Source organism: Chlamydotis macqueenii, chromosome 5 (assembly GCF_036417535.1).
Source record: "Chlamydotis macqueenii isolate bChlMac1 chromosome 5, bChlMac1.mat, whole genome shotgun sequence".
NCBI lineage: Eukaryota > Metazoa > Chordata > Aves > Otidiformes > Otididae > Chlamydotis > Chlamydotis macqueenii.
The window spans coordinates 39862926-39884122 of NC_141560.1; the positions used below are offsets into that span (position 1 = coordinate 39862926).

The 21197-nt window shown below is 47.0% G+C and overlaps 1 protein-coding gene across 1 annotated transcript in view; it reads left to right on the forward strand.

The window, feature by feature from the left end:
• The window catches only part of RGS6 (regulator of G protein signaling 6), a 103279-nt gene that overhangs the window by 73002 nt on the left and 9080 nt on the right, over positions 1-21197 (forward strand). Inside the window, 1 exon segment of the mRNA XM_086748871.1 lies at positions 11429-11518. Coding sequence (XP_086604997.1) covers positions 11429-11518 — 90 coding nt within the window.

Consider the following 21197-nt stretch of genomic DNA (forward strand, 5'->3'; position numbering starts at 1 on the left):
ACTGTGTGAGGGATTCTACATGTTCCTCTCCATGCCACAACTCAGCTTTTTGGCAGGATTTTCTCATGGCTGTATCACAGCATAGATAAGGGTGCAAAAACCCATCTTCGTTGCTGCAACTCGTAGATATTGTATTGTTTGGAAAAAGAGATGCCAGTCTTCTAAATGCTCCACTGCGTTGTTCCCTCCTCCCAGGCAAAACCTGTTCACTTGGGCTTTTTGCCAGTAGCCAGGATTTGGCCCATACTGAGAGAATCAGCCTCTTAGCCACGATCATTTTTCTCAAAACCTAAAGCTGCTCATATGGCGTTAGACTCCTGGCAGCCCACTCTTGTCTCCCAGGATAGCCCCTGCTATATTTAGGACTAAATCCTCCTGCAGAACCAGGCTGACCCCTTAACTGCACAGTGCTCGACAACCCTTCGCCTCTCTAGTCCTCCGCACTGCATCTGCCTCGGACCCCCCAGCAGCTCTGCCTTCCCATTTGTACGTTTGAAGGTATGAAGCAAACCAGTTGTCTCATCAATTTATAGAGGAGCCAAAGCTAAATTTATGTGTTACTTTTATCAATGCACTTTCTCCACAAAAGATTTACATTGTGTTTCCAACTATGTATCTACAGGGCTAAACAAAGGATTTCTGTGTATTACTCAAAATGAGCTCTCATTGCTTACAGTTATCCCTCCTGCTAAAGCTCTTTCTTACGTTCCTGTGCCTTCAGCCCAGTGTAATTTCATTTGTGGCCTGAAAAGAGGTTTTATGCTTTTCAGTTTAGCAGGGAGGTTAGTCTGTATTACAGTATAATTATTCATTTTTTTTTCCTTTCCTTAGTAACAAAAACAACTTGGTTGAGTGTGAAGAAAATGCACCAGCTAAAACTGTGGGTGTAAATTATTGTGTCACTTAAATAACTTGAAAGTGGCCAAAAAGATATTGCTCAGATTTTCCAGAGCAATTCACGCTCAGGCCAAGACCCTTACGTGCCATTTACCAACCTGAAATATTGCTTCTCTAAACTATAAATCAAGGAAAGCCCAGCACTCCCCCGGCAGCCAGAGCACCCATTTACCCCTTGTCCTGCTAGATGGCTGTACTGCCAGGTACCAGTGAGCCGTCGGGAAGGGGGCCCTCCCTGGTTAATGCGCGCAGGCAGCTCAAAATAGGCAGGACAGCATTTTTGAGAAGAGCAAAATCCTAAAAGCAGGGACCAGAATAAGCAGATCCAGAGATGTTCTTTGTGGGGATTTGGAGACATTAAGGAGAATTGGAATAAAAACCCCATGTTTCCCTGCCGGTGTTTTCCCATCAGGTTTAGTCAGGGCAAGTGTAAAGGTGCTTTCTTCTGCAGCTTCTTCACTGCTTGCCTCAGCTCAACTGCGTCTGCTACCAACTGCTTTGGCTTCCAGACCCGATGCAGCATTTTTTTCTGCTTTCTCTAAAGTGCATTTCAGCGCCATCAATTTGACTGACTGGCATTTCATCACAATTGCTCCTAAAAACTGTTGCCTTCAGGAGTGGCACAGGTAACTACTAAAGAGGAGTAGGTCTCCTTTCCTTTCTTTGGCTTTTTGGAAGATCCTGGTGTGGTAGGGGGTCCTGCTGGTCTGGCAGGATTCCTGAGGATGGGCCAGGAATAGAGTGAACAGGATACATCTCCAACAGCCCCTGGATAGCAGGTTTTGCTGACTGCAGTCTGCCGTGCATGCTGGCACAGTGATTGACCTCACCTCCTCTGCCACAGATGTCCGTGCAGAGTAGAGGTGCCGACAGAAAGGCATTAGTCTGCTGCCAAGTCTAATTGGAAGGTGCAGCAGTCGCACACCGCGTGCTCAGAAAAGCATCTCCCTGCTTTCTCCTTCCCATGTCCTCTTTGTGCTATGGAGATGGCTCTTTGGAAAGCAAACCCCAGGCAGATCCTCAGCTGGCATCTGTTGCTGTCCTTCCAGCAGAGGCCACAAGGCATTCACTGGGGCTCTGCTCTCTCATGTGCAAATCTGCAGTAACTTCCTCCCCAGCGCCCAGTGTACAGGTAGAACAAACATTAACATTCATTGTGGTTTGCTGTTATTTATTTAATCTATTGCTTTACATTGCTTGTGGACTTTTCTTCTAATGGATTTGTCTGACATTCTGTAAATCTCCCTTGCAGTTGGCCAGAGGGGTGGCTGCTGGTGTTCACATGCTTGTAATACAAAGGGGTCTCCAAATCAGCTCTCACTGGTTTACTGCCAGGTCTTGGTGAAGGGGTGATCCAAAACATGTTTGTGGGATAGCTACAGCAAGGAGGTTTCTGACCAGTTTAGGAAGGGCAAAGTAGGCTCTTGCTTCAAGTTAATCTCAATAGCTATCTAGCCTTAGTGTAAGCCTCCTGGAATGGGCTAAAAATGTGCTAAATGGCAAACCTGTGCTTGAAATGAGCAAGAATTTGCAATTTCCCCCTATTTCCCCTCATCCTTTAAAGCTTACAGCTGTGTTTAGGCACAAACAGGGAAAGCCTTCTATCAGCACGTTAAAATTTAAGGGCTTTCTGGAATCCAGCTGGTGTTCAGAGGTCATGAGAACATTGTGCTTGGCCCTCACAACCCCCAAAAAGTTTTCAGCCTGTCACAAAATGTCACAGTAAGATACAGGTGGGATTAGAAATGGGTGTGTTTAACCACCAATACTGGTCTTGTCTCATACGCACATTTCAGAGGAAACAACCGAGATTTTCTGCTAAAAAGAAATGTTCTTAACAGAGAACACAGTTCCCAAGATCTCCCAGGTGCTTTGTGCAAGTCAGGTGGTGTTATCATTTTTTTATCATTCAGGCTTTTTTCCCACATATTTCTTGGATGTTCCCAAGGTCCTGCTTGGCTGCCACCCGCGCCCTCCTCAGGGTCACTGTGCTTTGACTGTGAAGTGGGAGAGAGACCTGAGATCACATTGCAGCACATTGATTTGAAGCAGGTGCAGTTTTGAGACAGTTTCTGCTATCTCAGCCACCTCCCACATTCCCGTCTGGACTGTGAACTTACTTTTTTTTTTTTTCCTCCCCCTTTCCCCTTTTGTCAAGAAAACCTACAGAGCTTGTCCTTCATCTCCTTCCAAAGATAGAGCTTGTGGAAGGAAAACAGCAGAGAGATGCTGAATCTTATCAGGGTTTATTTCCCTGCATTTCAGCTGTCAGCTGTAGCTGGGGCGGGATTTCTTCTTGGTTTCATATAACTGTAGAAAAGATTTTTTTTTTATGATTTACCTGGCTGGTTCCTTCATTTTCTAATTCACAGAAGTGACAACATTTCCACATTTAGAATGTACTGTTTTTTTTTTTTTTCCTTTATGCCATGCAATGGTGATGGCAAGTGGAGTGGTTACATTGTCTGAAGTGTAACTCTTATGATACAAGCCTAGGTAGCGGGAGATGCTCAGTGGAGCTGTACAGCCCTCAGGATTGCTGCATAGTTCTTCCCCTCCACAGAAGAGATGTGATCCAGGTGCCCAAAACACCAAAGGAGGGTCTGCCTTTTTCTCAAGAAGAGAAGCATGCAGACCCCATTGCCTCTGTTGCCTTGGTTCAGGATCTGGAGAACTGCAGTTGCGAGATATTTGACAGCAAGCCCACTCTGCTTGCAGGAGTCTTGTAAGGGAATTGTTTGCTTCCTTGGAGACAAAATCCACTTTAATTACAAATGCAGGTTATTGTGTCACCCTCCATGTTAGACTGGCATTTCCAGATGTGCATCCATCCTTGCAGGGGAGCATCAGTACAGCCAGTACTCATCAATGGCATGCTGTGAGAGAGGGACTAAGTGACCGGTCAGCTCAAAAAGTCAGCTCGCGACAGCTTGCTCGCACATGTCAAGTCAGTCCCTGTCTCCACTTGCAGCTGCCACCGCAGTGGCCTGAAACAACAGCTTGGTGCTCAGGGATAACTGGCAAGGCTGCAGGGGAGACCAGTGGGACGCGTGATGCCTGTCAACTCCTGGCAAAATCTTGAAAAGCTTTTTTTTTCTGCTTTCTATCTGTTTTTAAAAGCAGGGTGCTCCCTTGTTTGATGGTTTAATAGATCAGTTGAGCAATTTGTGTTAGAAGATTGTTCTGAATTTTTGTTTTTGCAATGTGTCTCCCTAAAGGATTACTGTCTTAAGTCTACAGCAGGGAGCTGAGAGTCTGAGCCCTACCTGGGAAGTGGTATCCAGCAATGGCTGGGAGATGCTACATTGCCTAGATGAAATGTTGCTCCTGCTGTTGTGCAGATGTGGCACAGGAACTTCCCATGGCACTTGTGAAGAAATGTCATAGTGATAATTCTGGCCAGACTGCTCACAGCAGAGGAGACTGTGAAGTCCAGAGCTGCAGCTGCATTGTTAAAAATTACAAGAGTAGTGGATTTGCTTTGTGTATTCAGGCAGCTAGTAATAATGAGCTTGTTACCCTATAATAAACAACTTTAGAAAATGCAGAGTTCTCTCAGCATAAGGATGGGAAGGCTCAAATTTCTTGTCAGCACTGTCAGGTATGTCAGGGAACGTGCATGTGTATAAAATGCATCACTAGAGATGCTGGCTGAAGTTGGAGATTTTGGTCTTTGGTGAGGTTATGCTCCCTCTCCACTATGTGATAAAGAGGAGAAAAAAAAAAAGCAGCTGCTCAGTAAAATAAGAAGTGAGAGACCACTGGGTTGTGCTTATCCAAAGTGAGTTAAAAATCCATGACAGAAGGGGACAAGCCAATTCACAGAAGTTGCACAGAGCAGCTAAATCTGTGCAGGCACCTCTGTTGATAGGCCTGTTGCTCACCCTTCCTCAGAAGAGTACGCTCAGGTGCTAGATCTCCAGTAGCTTTCAGTGTATTTAAGGAATGAGGAGCTGCTAACCCTTAGCTGTAAATTCTCCTTAGCGGGTTGCAGATTTCAGAACATAGAGCAGCAAATAGCTCGATGGTGAACAACAGAGTAGGCTACAGATCAAAACAAATGTCCCAGCCACTGGTGTTTCCCGTCAGGCAGCTAGGTTTGTTGTGTAACTGGACTGAACACACACTGCAGCCACAATTTTAGCAGGAACCTTCATGGTGCAGTCTCAGCAGGGATGTTGGCTGCAGCAGTGTAAGCTGTCCTGTACTGCTGCAAATTGGAAGGCAGTCTTTGCTGACCTGAGCAACTGGCTCAGGCTTCCAGTAGGTGCTTCAGAAACGCAGTGCTGTAAAATAAATGATCAGTGTATCTTTCATGCCTCCAGTCCAGAGCGTCTTCAAAGCAAGCCCTTTGAATTCTTGCAATTAAGCAGTAAAGTTTGCTTCTGAATCTGTGCATGTCCCTCCCTTCTCCTGTGCCTAGCCTTCTTTCTTCATTAGCATTCAAAGCCTAGGAATAGTTATTCCCTGTTTGATTGTATCTTTGGTGAACAGCTGAAAGGTAGCGGTGTTGCTGTTCAGCGATTCCAGGATGTGAAAAGCAGTGAAAATGCTTGATACCAATTAGCTAACCACTGTGGCAGTTGGGCTGTGTCTGTGCAATAGTTCTGTTGTTCAGGGAAAGACTTCAGTTAAGAAGTCAACTTGTGGTTTATTGCATCTCTGGATCGAAGTAATTTTTCCCCCTTCCTACAGCCAGATATTGAGTTTATATTGTTTTAAGGTCAAATACATGAAGTCATCCTGACATGAGGAAGAATGATAGTTGTTGCTGGTGTGGATTGTATGGTCAGCCAGGCTCTGCTCTGCTGTGTTCTCCTTTGTCTGCAAACAGCTCACGTGATCTGCCTGCATGGCAATGAAAACTGAATTTTATTTTCTAAAAATATTATTACTGCCTTTCAGAGCAGACCTAGTAATCTGACCACAGGTAAAGAAACCATTTGAAGTTGAAAGGTAGTAAAAAAAATTAATCATGTGTCTATCAAAATGTTAATCAAAATACCCCTGTCTCACACAGCCTTACACTGCCCCACAGCACCTTCCTGCCCATCTCAGCACCCCCTCCCACCAGCACCCTGCATGTACTGGCTGCTGCAAGGGAGGACCACTAAGAGGAGGGAGGCTCTGGAGACCTCTCAGGCCCTTTACTATTGATGAGTTACAACGTGGCTGCCCCACTTACTCATCAGTCTCCTTGTGGTCCTGGAGAAGGAAGGAAAAAGACTTCTATGTATAAAGTTAGGTGGGGTTTTTTTCCCAGGTAATTATGAAGAACTCATTAGGAGGACATGGAGTCTCCTTGAGAGACTTCAAGAGGTAACAGTACAGATTCACAGGTTGCAATATGGTTGGGTTCAAATCAATTGAATCTCAAGTTTCTGCTAGTTTAAGTATTTGAGAGAGAGCTGATGATGTAAATCCTTATGCACACCAGAGAAATAGAAACCTTTTGATGACAATATCCATGATGTGCATTACTTTTCCTCTTCTTTTCTCAGTGCATACTTGGTTCATTCTGCCCTGAATAAATAGAACAAATGTTGCACAACTGGATGTGAAATCTCATGGCAGTGCTGTAGGTGAGAAGTATGAAACTGTGCCCTCTCTTGTGTTTTTCTGCAGCAAGGAAGGGTGACAGTTGCTAAATGGCTTTACACTACCATTTCTGTTGCAAAATCTTGTGCTATCATAGGATCATAGAATAGTTTGGGTTGGAAAGAACCTTTAAAGGTCATCTAGTCCAACCCACCTGCAAGGAGCAGGGACATCTCCAACCAGATCAGGTTGCTCAGAGCCTCATCCAACCTTGCCTTGATGGCCAGGGATGGGGCATCTACCACCTCCTCTCTGGGCAACCTGTGCCAGTGTTCCACCACCCTCATTGTAAACAGTTTTTTCCTAATATCCAGTCTGAATCTACCTTCCTCCATGTTAAAACCATTACCCCTCGTCCCATTACCCCTCGTCAGCAACCGGCTGGAGTGTGTGGAGCTCCGCCTGGGAATGGAGGAGGAGCTGACAGAGAGCTTATGGGTCAAGATTAGAGGATGGGGACGGACAGGGGACGTCACGGTAGAGGTCTGTTACAGGCCGCCTGGCCAGGAGGATAGAGCGGACGAAGTGCTCTATAGGCAGATAGGAGCAGCCTCACGGTCACAGGCCCTGGTCCTCATGGGGGACTGCAACCACCCTGACATCTGTTGGAGAGACAACACGGCAAGGCACAGGCAGTCCAGGAGGTTCCTGGAATGCGTGGATGACAACTTCCTCCTGCAGGCGATAGAGGAGCCGACAAGGAGGGGTGCCATGCTCGACCTTGTGCTCACCAACAGGGAGGGACTGGTCGGGGATGTGAAACTAAAGGACAGCCTTGGCTGCAGCGACCATGACATGGTGGAGTTCAAGATCCACGGGGCAGCAAGGAAAATACACGGCAAGCTCTCTGCCCTAGACTTCAGGAAGGCGGACTTCGGCCTCTTCAGGGACCTGATGGGCCAAGTGCCATGGGAGGCGGCCCTGGAGGGAAGAGGGGCCCAGGAAAGTTGGTCCATGTTCAAGGAGCACCTCCTCCAAGCTCAGCAGAAGTGCATTCCGATGAAAAACAAGTCGGGCAAAAAGGCCAGGAGGCCAGCGTGGATGAGCAAGGAGCTCCTGGACCAACTGAAAGTGAAAAAGGAAGCCTATAGAGGGTGGAAGTGGGGACAGGTAGCCTGGGAGGACTACAAAGAGGCTGCGCGAGTGGCCAGGGATAAGGTAAGGAAGGCCAAAGCCCTGGCAGAACTGAATCTGGCCAGGGATATAAAATGTAACAGGAAGAGCTTTTATAGGTACGTAGGGGACAAAAGAAAGTTCAGGGTAAATGTAGGCCCCCTCCAGAAGGGAACTGGTGTCCTGGTTACCCAGGACATGGAGAAGGCTGAGGTTCTCAATGACTTTTTTGCCTCAGTCTTCACCGACAAGAGTTCCTGTCCCACCGCCCAAGCTGTAGAAGGTGCAAGCAGGGACTGCGAGGATGAAGAACTGCCCATTGTAGTCGAAGAGCAGGTTCGGGATCATCTGAGGAACCTGAAGGTGCACAAGTCCATGGGTCCTGATGAGATCCATCCGCGGGTCCTGAGGGAACTGGCGGATGAAGTTGCCAAGCCACTGGCCATCATATTTGAGAAGTCGTGGAGGTCTGGTGAGGTCCCCGATGACTGGAAGAGGGGGAACATAACCCCAATTTTTAAAAAGGGGAATAAGGAAGACCCAGGTAACTACAGGCCGGTCAGCCTCACCTCTGTGCCTGCCAAGGTCATGGAGCAGATGCTCCTGGAAACCATGCTAAGGCACATGGAGAGCAAGGAGGTGGTTGGTGACAGCCAACATGGCTTCACCAAGGGCAGATCGTGCCTGACCAATTTGGTGGCCTTCTATGACGGGGTGACGGAATCGGTGGACAAGGGACGAGCAACTGACATCATCTACCTGGACTTGTGCAAAGCTTTTGACACTGTCCCACACGACATCCTTCTCTCTAAACTAGAGAGACATGGGTTTGATGGACGGACCACTCGGTGGATAAGGAGTTGGCTGGATGGCCGCACTCAGAGAGTGGTGGTCAACGGCTCAATGTCCAGGTGGAGACCGGTCATGAGTGGCATCCCTCAGGGGTCCGTGCTGGGCCTGGCCCTGTTCAGCATCTTTGTCGGCGACATGGACTGTGGGATAGAGTGCACCCTCAGCAAGTCCGCCGACGACACCAAGTTGTGTGGTGCCATCGACACGCTGGAAGGGAGGGATGCCATCCAGAGGGACCTTGACAGGCTGGAGAGGTGGGCCCGTGACAACCTCATGAAGTTCAACCAGGCCAAGTGCAAGGTTCTGCACCTGGGCCCTGGCAATCCCAGGCACAAATACAGGCTGGGCGGGGAATGGATCGAGAGCAGCCCTGAGGAGAAGGACTTGGGAGTGCTGGTGGATGAGAAGCTTAACATGAGCAGGCAATGCGCCCTTGCGGCCCAGAAGGCCAACCGCATCCTGGGCTGCATCAAGAGAAGCGTGGCCAGCAGGTCGAGGGAGGTGATTCTCCCCCTCTACTCTGCCCTAGTGAGACCCCACCTGGAGTACTGTGTCCAGTTCTGGAGCCCCCAACACAAGAAGGACATGGACCAGTTGGAGAAGGTCCAGAGGAGGGCCACGAAGATGATAAAAGGGCTGGAGCACCTCTCTTATGAGGACAGGCTGAGAGAGTTGGGGCTGTTCAGCCTGCAGAAGAGGAGGCTCCGGGGAGACCTGATAGCGGTCTTCCAGTACCTCAAGGGGGCCTACAAGAAAGATGGGGCAAGGCTGTTTAGTAGGGCCTGTTGCAATAGGATGAGAGGTAATGGTTTGTCCTGGTTCTGGCCAGGATAGAGTTAATAGGTGCGCATTGCCAGCTCATGTTGAGCTTCTCATCCATCAGTCCTTCTCCTCAGGGCTGCTCTCAATCCATTCTCCACTCAGCCTGTATTTGTGCCTGAGATTGCCCCAACCCACGTGCAGAACCTTGCACTTGGCCTGGTTGAACTTCATGAGGTTTGCATGGGCCCACATCTCCAGCCTGTCAAGGTCCCTCTGGATGGCATCCCTTCTGTCTAGTATGTCAACCGCACCACACAGCTTGGTGTCGTGGGCGAACTTGCTGAGGGTGCACTCTATCCCACTGTCCATGTTGCCAACAAAGATGTTAAATGGGGCTGGTCCCAATATCGACCCCTGAGGAACACCACTTGTTGCTGGTCTCCACTTGGACATTGAGCCGTTGACCACAACTCTTTGAGTGCGGCCATCCAGCCAATTTCTTGTCCAGTGAGTGGTCTGTCCATCAAATCTGTGTCTCTGCAGTTTAGAGACAAGGATGTCGTGCAGGACAGTGTCAAATGCTTTGCACAAGTCCAGGTAGTTGACATCAGTTGCTCATCCTTTGTCCATTGATGCTGTAACCCCGTCATAGAAGGCCACCAAATTTGTCAGGCATGATTTGCCCTTAATGAAGCCGTGTTGGCTGTCACCAGTCACCTCTTTATATTTCATGTGCCTTAGCATGGTTTCCGGGAGAATCTGCTCTGTGACCTTGCCAAGCACGAAGGTAAGAATAACCGGTGAGGTCATTCTCAGAGCTGAGAATATTCTTCAGATGGATAATGCTACACAAATGAGGATTTGTCAGGTCTAAAAGCAAGTATGGAAATTAACCAGTAAAAATTGTTCCACACCAGGCTGTAGCTCAAAGGATACATTTATGCTGTGTCGTAGGAAAACCAGTGGCAGTTATGCCCCTTTTAGGACTACAGTGAATAAAGCAAGAAAGCTGAATTAAGCAGTTCTTCTGTGTATAGACAGGTCATCACTAATTACCCATGATGGTGAAGATAAGGGAATTCTGCTTGGCTTGTTAACACTGTGAAATAAGCTATGTGACTTCAGTCTGGTTTGGCTCTTCTAAAGTTTCGTGTACAATGGCTTTAGGGCAGGAGAGAATATTTCACGTTGTATAAATCAGTATAGATAAAATTGCTCATTAATGCTGTAAAAGCGCTTCGTTGGGCAAAGTCTAAGAGAAATGTCCAGGTTGCCTATTTTTCTCTTGAGTTCCTTTAGTGTGTTCTCAGTATTTGGTCAAAGTATTTTGATTTTATTTTCTTGGCACTTGGGATAGTATCTATTGCAAATCCAGGGATAATTAGAAGAAGAAGAGCTAACTGTGTTAAAGGGTTCTCAGCAGGAAAGTAAAATGAAGCAAGGAAATTGGAAAAGGGTAGGCAGGAAGTTCTGCTGCAATGAAACACCACTTTATGAGTCTGAAGATGCACATAGGAAGTGCTCTCAGAGCAAACTGGTAACAGCAGTTTGACTTGCTGGGAGAAAAAAGACCCTATGGGAGGGACTCATCTGACATAACTTTATACATATGACATAGCCATCCACATCTGAGCTAGCTGTATGACCTCCCTGCGTAGTCATCAGACATAAAGGCTTTTTCAAGGTGTTAACAGGTTGGCTTGCTTTAAATGTGGGTCTTAAGTGGAGATGAAATGTGTCCAAGTATCAGTTCCCCTCCGTGGACAGGAGGAGAGTGCTGGGTGATAGTTCAAGTATCTATGAGTGATAAAATGAAACCTAATCTATGAGACAATTTCTGGGGTTTATTTCTTCCTTCTTGAGACATCCTAGTAGTTTCAGCCTGGCTAGACACCTGCTTGTAATCTGAGGACTTCAGAGAGTTGTGGTCTTTGCAGAATAACTCTGATTACTGAGTAATGTGTGCCAGCCTTAAGGGTGAGGGCCATCTCTTTGTTTCGTGTTCATACAACCCCAGGCACAGCAGGGTCCTGCCCCTGGATGGACCTCCTGTACACTGCCACAACACAGATAATCAATAATAGCAGACTTAATTAGAGCTTTGATCAGTCTCTCTTCCTTCTAATTCACTGTGTTTTAAATCCCTGTGATGTCTAAATGAGGTTTGATAACAATTCTCTGTCTCTCATTTTCTCCTGTCCCACAGGAGCACATTTACAAGCTGATGAAGAGTGACAGCTATGCGCGCTTCCTCCGTTCAAATGCTTACCAGGACTTATTGCTGGCAAAGAAGAAGGTATCTGTTGGAAAGGACGTGCTTGCATCTCTTAGTGCCTCTTGATTCTCGCCTGCTGCTTGCTGCTAGTGTGAAAATGAAAATACTGTTTCCTTTTTTTTTTTTTTCCTTTATTTAAGAAAGGAATGAGCACTTTTGTTTTCTTCACTGGGGGCACAGGGTATGGCATCCATATGCACAGCCTTAATGTGTGTTTTGGGGAAAACATGGTGACCCAAGGTAAAAATAATAGGGGAAAGTGTTTATCTTGCACAGCTGTCTCCCAAACTCAGTGCAGGCAACTAAAATTGCCTCTTCCTCATGACAAAGCTGGGGTCTGATATGAGAAGCAAAAACCATTAATCTATTCACCACTGGTGCAAATTTCACCGCTTCTGGTGTTCACCTCCTTAGCTTCACCATGTGATCTTCCCTTTGGATGCCTTACCTATGGACCTCCCTGCAGAGATTCTCATGCTCCTTTTCTCCTTTTCCCTTGCTTTTGGCTCCCCAGAGATGTTTCTTTTTCCTTGGAGACGGGAAATAATTGCAACCCATGCAGTAACCAAGAATTCCAGTCACATTTTCTCACAGGAGAACTGGGTTTGAGCTCTTTTTAGGCTTTTTGGTGTCTGCATGTGCTTTGCCAGCACCGTGTTTCTGCCTGGACCCCACAGTTCAGGGTAGCAAAGGAGTGGTTACATAGAGTTATGGCAGCTTCTGTCCAAGCGTCCCTTCTTTCTGAGGGGGCAGGGAGGTAAGCTACTGATCTCTGCATTTGTGGTTGTGTTTAAACACTTCCTGCACCTCCTGACTTATTCCCATAAGTTTGTCTGTCTGACTGTGTGCATGTGCACGCATGTACACGCATATGTGTCCCTCTTACATTTGGCTTCCAGAACTGCGCATAAACTGACTGCTGACTCCTGCAGCCTGAGTGTGTGGTTTCCCATCACCATCTTCCCCGCTGTTTTTCTGCTGCATTCTCTGTGTGCTGCCAAATTACATTGCATTGGCACAATACAATGAAATCCCAGTGGTATTTTTGTCCTGATTGTCATTGTGTGCCCTAAAAGCATGCATATGGTGACAAAAGGAGCAAACCCCTCTGTCTCCTGTGCCTGGGACTACTGGCAGGTGGATTAGGGGAAGGTAATGGAGGGCAGCAGTCAGCTCTGTGTTTCAAAATATCTGGTTTTAGACAGCATAAACCAGTGCTGCTTGCATTTGAAAAGGCTAGACCTGACATAGAGTTCAGAGGCTGTGGGGAAAGAAGAAGGTGCAAGGCGAAGTCTTCTGATGGTATAAAGCATAAAAACCTATGTCTTCCTAGCCCTATGGTGTGTGTCTCCCACCCCCAAGTCTTTCTCAAAGGCGTAGGGGTTCATGTGCTTCAAAGCAAGAGAGATTTCTCCTCCTAGCTGAGCCCATTCAAACCAGAGGTGGGTTTTTTTTTTTTTTTTACAGTCCTCATTCACTGTCAGATCAAGCCCTGGATGTGTCAGCATGACGTCCTCATCCCCTCCATAAACTGCTGGAGGAGCAGGTTTTGGTGTCATGTTAACACAGCCGTGAAAGTAAGAATTGAGTTTCTTTTAGACAGAGCTGTGTGTGCATGAGCAAACATAGCGAGGCACAAAAAAAGGCAGGAGTAGATCTGTGTAGATGGATTGTTCACCGGCTTCACACGTTGTGGGAGGGGAGTTGATGTTACTACAGAATCTGTAAAGCTCTTTGCAATCACGTTGCATTATGTTGGGCAAGTGAACGTTTCTGAAGCAGTGTAGGTTCTTTCTGACAGAAGGAACATGAAGTTTCTGTGCGCTGAGCTGCACGGTAAGATCTTTAATACCTTTGGTGCAGCTTTGAGAAGGCATCCCTTTAAAATTCCTCTAGGTAGCTGGAAAGCAGAGGGAAGGAAAAGAGAAACCCAGTGGCACATCACAGCCTGTGTGAAGGGAGGATTTGGTTTAGACCCTGCATACAAAGTCCTGGATTCACTGGTGTGAGTAGAAATTCACTGCAGTTGTTTAAGTCTTGATGAGTATGTCTCTCTGGGGCACGAGTATGTCTTGCTCCAAAGACATTATACTAACATTGCCTGTATACCACACCGATATAGCATAGCTTTACTTTTATTACTGAAAATAAGTTCTGTCAGAAGCTCAGGGTGATGGACTTGGGCAAAAGGAGTTGCTTGCACAAAGCAAATGAACGTCTCTATGGCTTGAGATTCACATATGCATGTTTTGTGGCTAAGTTTATGTCATTTGGGATCTTTTGCCCTCCAGCACTGGGTTGTGGGAAGCTGAGTGGGCAGGAGGAGGGGAAAGGTTGGCTTTGTGGCTAAAACACAGGACTGGGAGCTGCAAAATCCATGCGCTTCTCATGGTTCCCTCACTTACTTTCTTGTGTGACCTTGGGGAAAAGAAGGTTCAACTTTGCCTGCCTCATATCCTCTTCTTTGTCGAACGGGAATAATAATAGTGACCTGCTCAGTGGAGAGGTGACGAGGCTTGATTAGTGCCTCAAAACACACTTGACATTTTTGAGATTTGTAAAATACTGTAAGTTTGAAGAGTTACTTTTTTCGACACCATACAATAACCACAGATGTGGGAGCTTCCCCTCCTTGCTCTGGGAGTGCAGTAATGGAGGGGAGGGAGGGAGGAGAAGCTACGGGTTGGGACTGAGATACAATGACAGAATTATGAGGGGCACCAGGGAGGATAAAAGGAACATATTGTTCACACCACTGACTGATGCAAGACAGTGGACATAGGCTGCGTACAGACCAGGCATACATACTTTGTTAATCCATTTTAGATTTTTTCCCTCCTTTCTTCCCAGTGTTATTATTACGAATAACCACAATATGACTGGCCTCAATCCTGCAGATTCATGGTGCTCAGCGGGGAACATGACGTTGGCCTCCAGCAAGGGTGTGATTGGAAGCAGTGTGCTGCAGAGGGGGAAAGCTGGCTGTAGTTCCCTGCCTCGCACAGAAGTCCTCCTCCCTTGCCAGGCTGGAGGAGAGGAGGCGCAAGGGCAGAGCCCTGTCCTTAGGAGGAACAGCTATACAGCCGACCCAATTTGAGCTCTGTGCCTCCATGTCCTCCCTGCAGCAGATAGAAATCACGGGGCCGCTGAAAGCCGCCGGCTCAGCGGCAAAGAGCTGGATGGTGCTGATATCCGCGACCGACTCATCACGTTTTATTTGTGTATCTGCTCAACACACCCCACTCATGCTATGCAGAGTCAAGCGTCGACCTGCTCCTGTTTCTGCTGATGTGCACGTTACTGCAGGCTACTTTACAGCAGGTAATCACCACCACGCCGCCCTCCAGCCCTCCTCCACGGTAGCCAAAATGGTGGCTGGGTGACCTTAGATGGCAGCGATCCTCATGTCAGAACGAGTGCCATGACAAACCTCCTCGTTGGAGGCAAGGAGGAGTTTGGGCTGGATGACTTGGCTGCAGAGCAGTGGTTTATTCCCTGGGGAAAGAGCAGCCTAGATTAGTTAGTGCACCAAGGAAGGGGGTGGAGGTGCACAGGAGCTTTGTTAACAGTGAAGGAGCAGCCAGACATGTGCTCTCCTAGTTATTTTTGAGAAGGGAGAGAAAGGAACAGAAAAGACCTCAAGGCACTCTCCGTTACTGCCCATACAGGTGAAACGATGACGTTGGTGGGCATCTCCGAGTTAGCAGGCACTTGACTGCCAGCTGAAGTGGCAGCCGAGCTGTCGTGGCTCCGGTGTTCGTGGCAGCCTGGAACAGGGTAGCTTCCTGCTGTCCGGCCCTGCCCATGGACAGAGGAGCATCCTGGGAAGGCGGCTGTGTCTGCAGTGCAGACAGGCTGTGAAGCCATAGGAGTGAGCCCCGTCACACCAGGGAGAGGCAGCAGGTTGGTGTTTGCTTGGTTTAGAGTATTGTTTTCCTCTCCAGCTGGTTCAGAGAAGGGTGAATTTTCTGTGGTCCTGCACAAACGGACGCAAAACAGATGCCAAATGCTATTCCAGCCATTTGGTAGCACTGTACATGCCCTTTTCTTTCTCACTTCGGACAGGTGTACATGACTGCCTGAGAAGCCCAGGATCTGCTCCTTTTCCTAAGCCAGAGTCAGGGAAGTAATTATCCTTTATTATCATCTGATGCCATTCCCTCTGGAACACATGCTTTTCAGCAAGTTGAAGTTCAGAAAAATACACACCCCAAGCCCCAAAGTCTCATACGAAAAAAAAAACCTAATTCAACAAAATGAATCCTGGGATAGAGAGAGGGAGGGAGACATTTTTAGACCTGCAGTTCAGAAGACCAAGCTTTTGGATGTATTTCCATATGCCTTTTCAAATCCCTGGCAAAAACTGTCAGCAAGGCCGTGGCTAGGAGCTCCATGCTATGAGGGGCAAGCTCCATTTTCAGCTTTTGAAGCATTGCTTTTATCCAGACCCCCTGTCCTGACTGCTCTGTCTTGTCCAGGAAGGTTCCTACTGCAGATCCTGTCCCCGTCTCGGTCCCATCAGGGCATAGTTGACCAGTTTGATTCAGTGGCAGGACTTGGCTTGAATGTTTAAAGATTCTGAGCAATTTTCTCATAATTACTTTTAATAATCAGTGTCAGCTGGTTTTCATAAGTTTTTTTTTCTACTTGCACTGCTCAGTGCCAGCAGAATCTACACAAAGGAACTTAAAATTGGGCTGGTTGGGTAAACAATCATGAAAAAAAGGAAAATTTGGAGGAGACAGTCAGTAATTAGTGAACAGCTCCTAAATGGTGAGATCTATTTTCCTGCACCTACCTGAGCTGAGAGGTTTTCATCTGCAGTGGTGCTGATTGTTTCACATTTTATCCAAATGCACGTGTCCTTTGCCGTCAGCAGACAGAGTCAAAGATGGCCTTTTCTGCAGCTAGGAGGACTGCTTGACCTGGCATGCACATGTGTTTCTCTGCCTTTGCCCTTTGCACTCGCAGTGTGTGTTTGTGCAAACGCTGCTGCGGTGGTGCAGCAGGCACGGCGCCGGGGTCCGCAGCCTTGTCAGGCACTTTCCTCAGCAGGACCACGGATCTGTTCACAGGGCTGAGAAAGGTCTGACTCTTTTCTTTCTCTCTTTTTTTTTTTTTTTTTTTTTTTTTTTTTTGCTTTGTTGTTATTACATTTCCTTCCTCTGCTGTGCAAGGCAGCCTCCACACCTCTGCACTGCGCTGGAGGGATGCAGGCAGCAGTTGCCTCCGGAGCAGGCTGCCAGCCACCCAGTCTGCAGGCAAGCAGGCAGGAAGAGCCGGAGAGCAGAACAGCCAGCACCCACACTCACTGCCATTAAAACTGCTCAAGCCGGCTCATCACTCTGCAGCCAGCCTGCCTCAGCTGCTTTTTATTTTACTAGAAAATGTCATGCTTTGACTCAGAGCTGGATGCTATGGGGATGAGCTTTCCACGCATCCAGCTGGTCCCAGCCTGCCATCCCCATGCCAAATGCGCAGGCTTGCTGCAGCCTGTGCTTGCCAGGCACTTCTGTGGGACACTGTCGGTGCTCTCCATGCCTGCTTCCCCATGCCTGTCTTCAGCCATGGTAGGGAAATGGCCTTGTGTGTGGCCCCCTGTGCTAGACAAGCTCTTGGCACCCCAACAAGGTGCTCTTCATCTTTGGAGACCACCGTCCTGCCTTCCTGCTGGGCGGGAAGCTGCATCACCTTGCTGGTAGCAAAAACAGAGACACTAAATTTTGACATCAAGTGCAGGGTCACAGTGTGGCCTGTTTTTAGCAGCTGGCTCTCCTTTGCCCTAGTGCCCACCAAAGCTCCACTTTCAAATGCAGTAGGGCCAGGCATTGGTTTTCCAGTCCACAGCAGTGAGATGCTGCAGGCTCGAAGTGCCGTGCTCCACTAAGGAGCCTCGCAGAGCACTTTTGTCTATGTATTTCTTCTCCTGGCTGAAATTGTGCCTTTACCCTGGCTGACAGTGGGTCTTGCCATCCGTGCAGCAGACCAGTGCAGAGGCCCAGTGCACAGCGGTGCACTCCTGTCCTCAATCCCCCTCATCGTGATGCGTTAAACCAAGGTGGCCAGACCACAGCCTCTCTCTGTCACCTCTGCTGCCTCAGGGCGCAGGGACACCTCTGAGGTTCCTTCAAGGAGGGGATCTGTGATGCTCTGAGCACTTGCACTGCTACACTCAGCAGAAGAGCGAGGCTGACATTTCTTTTTCCTTTCCTGTCACACATGCAAGGAGATGCCACTAACCCTCAGGTTAGGGCCTGTTAAACACTCCTTTGGGGAGCATTGGACTGGGTACGTTACTGCCTCCCTGCCAGCCAGGAAGCCTGCTTTGTCAGTTGGTATATGCTCTGAGGCCTTGGCTCCATCCTCAGTCCTGGCTAAAACAATGTGCCTCTAGCTTTCACTTTTGATACCACTTTTGGGACATCTGAGCTGATGATGTGGTTTCCTCAAATGTTATAAGTGAGGAGGTTGCTTGACTCTTTCTTCTGGATAAAGAATATTGCTTGTTTAAAAGGGCCTTATGTTCTCCTCTCGTGTCTGGCAGTGTGGCAGGGAGAATCAGCCCCATATCTGCCTAGGATGCTTCAGACTAACCTTGTAGACAACAGAGATGTCACCACAGATGGCAGCTGTGATGAACATGCAGAAGAATCAAAAGGCTTTGCCTAGACTCACCTACACAAGTTCTCATCCAATTTATCTGATAGGCTTTTAACTTCCTTACATCTTCCCTGTCTGGTTTTTGCACTGGTGCTTTATCGTGGGCATTGTTACTGCAGCTGAATCTGTGGCAGATGATATGGCAGGTAGGCATCTCTGATGAGCACCTCCAGTGCAATGCTTGTTTCCAGTGCATTGTCACACACCATCATTACTGTGGCTTTCCCTTATATATAGCTCCTTAACCCCTTCACTGCAGTTTTTCTTCCATCTTATCACCTCCATTTCACAGGCTTACCACATTAAAATAAGTTTCTCTCCTGGAAATCAGCAGTGTCCACAGCTTTCTAACTACAATGAGCTCTTCTTCATATTATTTAATTTCTTCTCTTCTTCATAACAATTTTTTTTTCTCTTAGATATTCCAGCAAACATGACAATAAATTATTTAGTTCTTCCTTGTTAGTGTCAATTAGATCTCCCTTGTGCCAAATGAATGAAGCGCGGCAGTGAGCAACCTTCTCAGGGATACGTTAATAAAGCCATGATGCACACGCTTGTCTTCTCACGGTGGAGTTGAATGTCTTCTTGCGTATGAATAGTCCTGTACTCCACATACAAAAATGTCAGTGCCCCAAATCTGTCTGTATCTTTCCATGGCCTTGCACAGACTTACATGCACTGTCTTATGTTTTGATGTAGCTAAACTTATTGGAAATATGCTTCTACCCTCTGGATAAGTAGATTGTAGGTTCCCTGGCAATGAGTTCAGTCGTGGTTTTCTTCCAGCATTGTATTCACTCACACATTGCTTTTTAATATTGTAAAAGTTACTGTGGTTTTTTTAATCTTTCTGAGCAAGTAGATGGGAGCCTCCGATCAGCTGTTTGGCAGATGTTAACCAGAATCAGAGATCTCAGCTCAAACAGCCACAGAAGGAAAATTCAATGAACAAGAAATCAATACCAATAGCTGTGAGACGCAGCAATGCACAGATGCTGTTCGAACTGTTCAAAAAACTCACAGGAGAAAAGGTGACATTCTCCAAGAGTAAAAGTAGTGATGTCTCTCATTCTTTAAGGGGTTTTGATTTCCTATGTTTGCTGTTGCAAACATTGATTTCTGCTTTTTACATTTTTTTACAACTTTTTCCCCCTGCTGCTTCCTTATATTTTGCTGCTGTTTGAAAAACTGCACTTAAGCTGAAGGGTTTTTTTCTGTATTTTTTTCTCCCCACTTTTTTCCCTGTTAAGCCAGAGAATGAGCAAGGTCGTAGAACTTCTCTAGAAAAGTTCACTCGCAGCGTGGTAAGTTCCTTTTCTTTTCCCTCCTCCCTTTCCTCAAACTTCATTTTTAGTTGGGGGGAATGTGGATGCTTGACTTTTTATTTCATCCTTTATTTTCACAGCTGGCATCTTTGCAGCTTCTCTTTTAATACTGTAGCTCATCTAAGTAGTAGCTCTAAAGAAGGGGAGGGGGGCCGGGAAGCAGAATTCCATAGTGCTCATTCTAGCTTGTCATCACTGCAAAAGCAAATTGATTTTTGTCTATAATTAAATGCAAGGTTGACTTTGTGCTGTGTTCCCACTACAGTATTTGTTGTGGCTTTTCCTTACGCAATGAAGTAGAAAAGCATGGTTCTCATAGTGCCATTGCAACAGTACCCGTATTGACCTCTGTGCATGGTTACTGGTACCGTATGTATATACACATACATAACGCCCCCACCGAACTGCAGCTTCTTCCTCCATTGCCCTCATCTGTCAGTGCTCATGTAAATAGTGATGGGCGATACCCTTTGTCTCATTCATGATATCGATACCGGAAAAGGAGCGCAGTAACAGCAAGAAACACAGCACTGCTGAACCTTTTAGATAAGGGGATGGTGGGATCTCAAGGGCAGCAGACAGGTCTCGTCTCCTGTCTTGTCCTTCACAGGTCTCCAACCTCCAGCCAGTCTGATGGCCGAGGGAGCTGGTCTGGCTGTGGAGGGATGTTGCAGCACTGGGCACCGGCTGGGGCTGCTTCTCTCCAGCCCCCGAGGCAGGACTCCACAGCTTGAGCCAGACACACTTGTCCCACTGGCTTGCAGGGATCTGTGTGTGCAGCAGATTTTCTAGGGAAAGGGAAGAGCAGGGAGATGGGGCAGGACCAGAGATGGATGCTGCAAGCAGGGTGGAGGAGCAGGGATACTGGGCAGCATGGGGTGGGACAGGCTGTGTCAGCAACTGGGTCAGTGGGGAATTACTCTTGTGTTGCTCAGTATCAAGTACACTTTGACTTGGTATGTCATATGGTTTTGGCATCCTCCTATGGTCTTCATGTATCGCCCATCATTAGTTGTAAGGTGATGCTGGGACAGCAGAGAGTCATCAAGCAGATGATTCCCATAGAAGCTACTGTACAGAGCAATTATTTCATAGAAAGTTCATAGACCTTGTTATGGCTTTATAACAGCTTTATAACAAAGGCATGGGTCTATGTGTATATACAGTACATATGCTTGCATTTCTGCCTGTAGTATGTATGTATATTTATATGTACACTAGATACATACACATGGCATATAAATATAAAACATTTGTACACACAGATAGAAAAAGTGAAACTACGCAGGTAAGTGTGAGCTGTCCTAGAGCAAATAAGCCTAGAGGGGTTCTTTCTGATGCTGCCATGCTACTGCACAAGCAAACCCAAATCTAACATGCAGAGCTTTGTAGTCTATCCACTGGCAGACTTCCTGGGGAATGTATTTATATAGCTAATGCATATGCACACATTTAAAATATGTTGATACAAAATATATCACTATGCCCATCTGCATATTTACTACTTTCTAAGAGTCTGCCAGAAAGAGGAATAGGCAAGATTTTTTTTTTAAACAACTCCGCAGAAATATTTACACCAAGTGGTAAATGCTACTCCCAGATTTGCCAAATACATGGAAAAGTAACTCTCTACTTTACTAGACTGACTGGGTTTATAGTAACACAGCCAAAGACAGATTTTTCTCTTGCATTTGATTTGAAGGATAACTTGA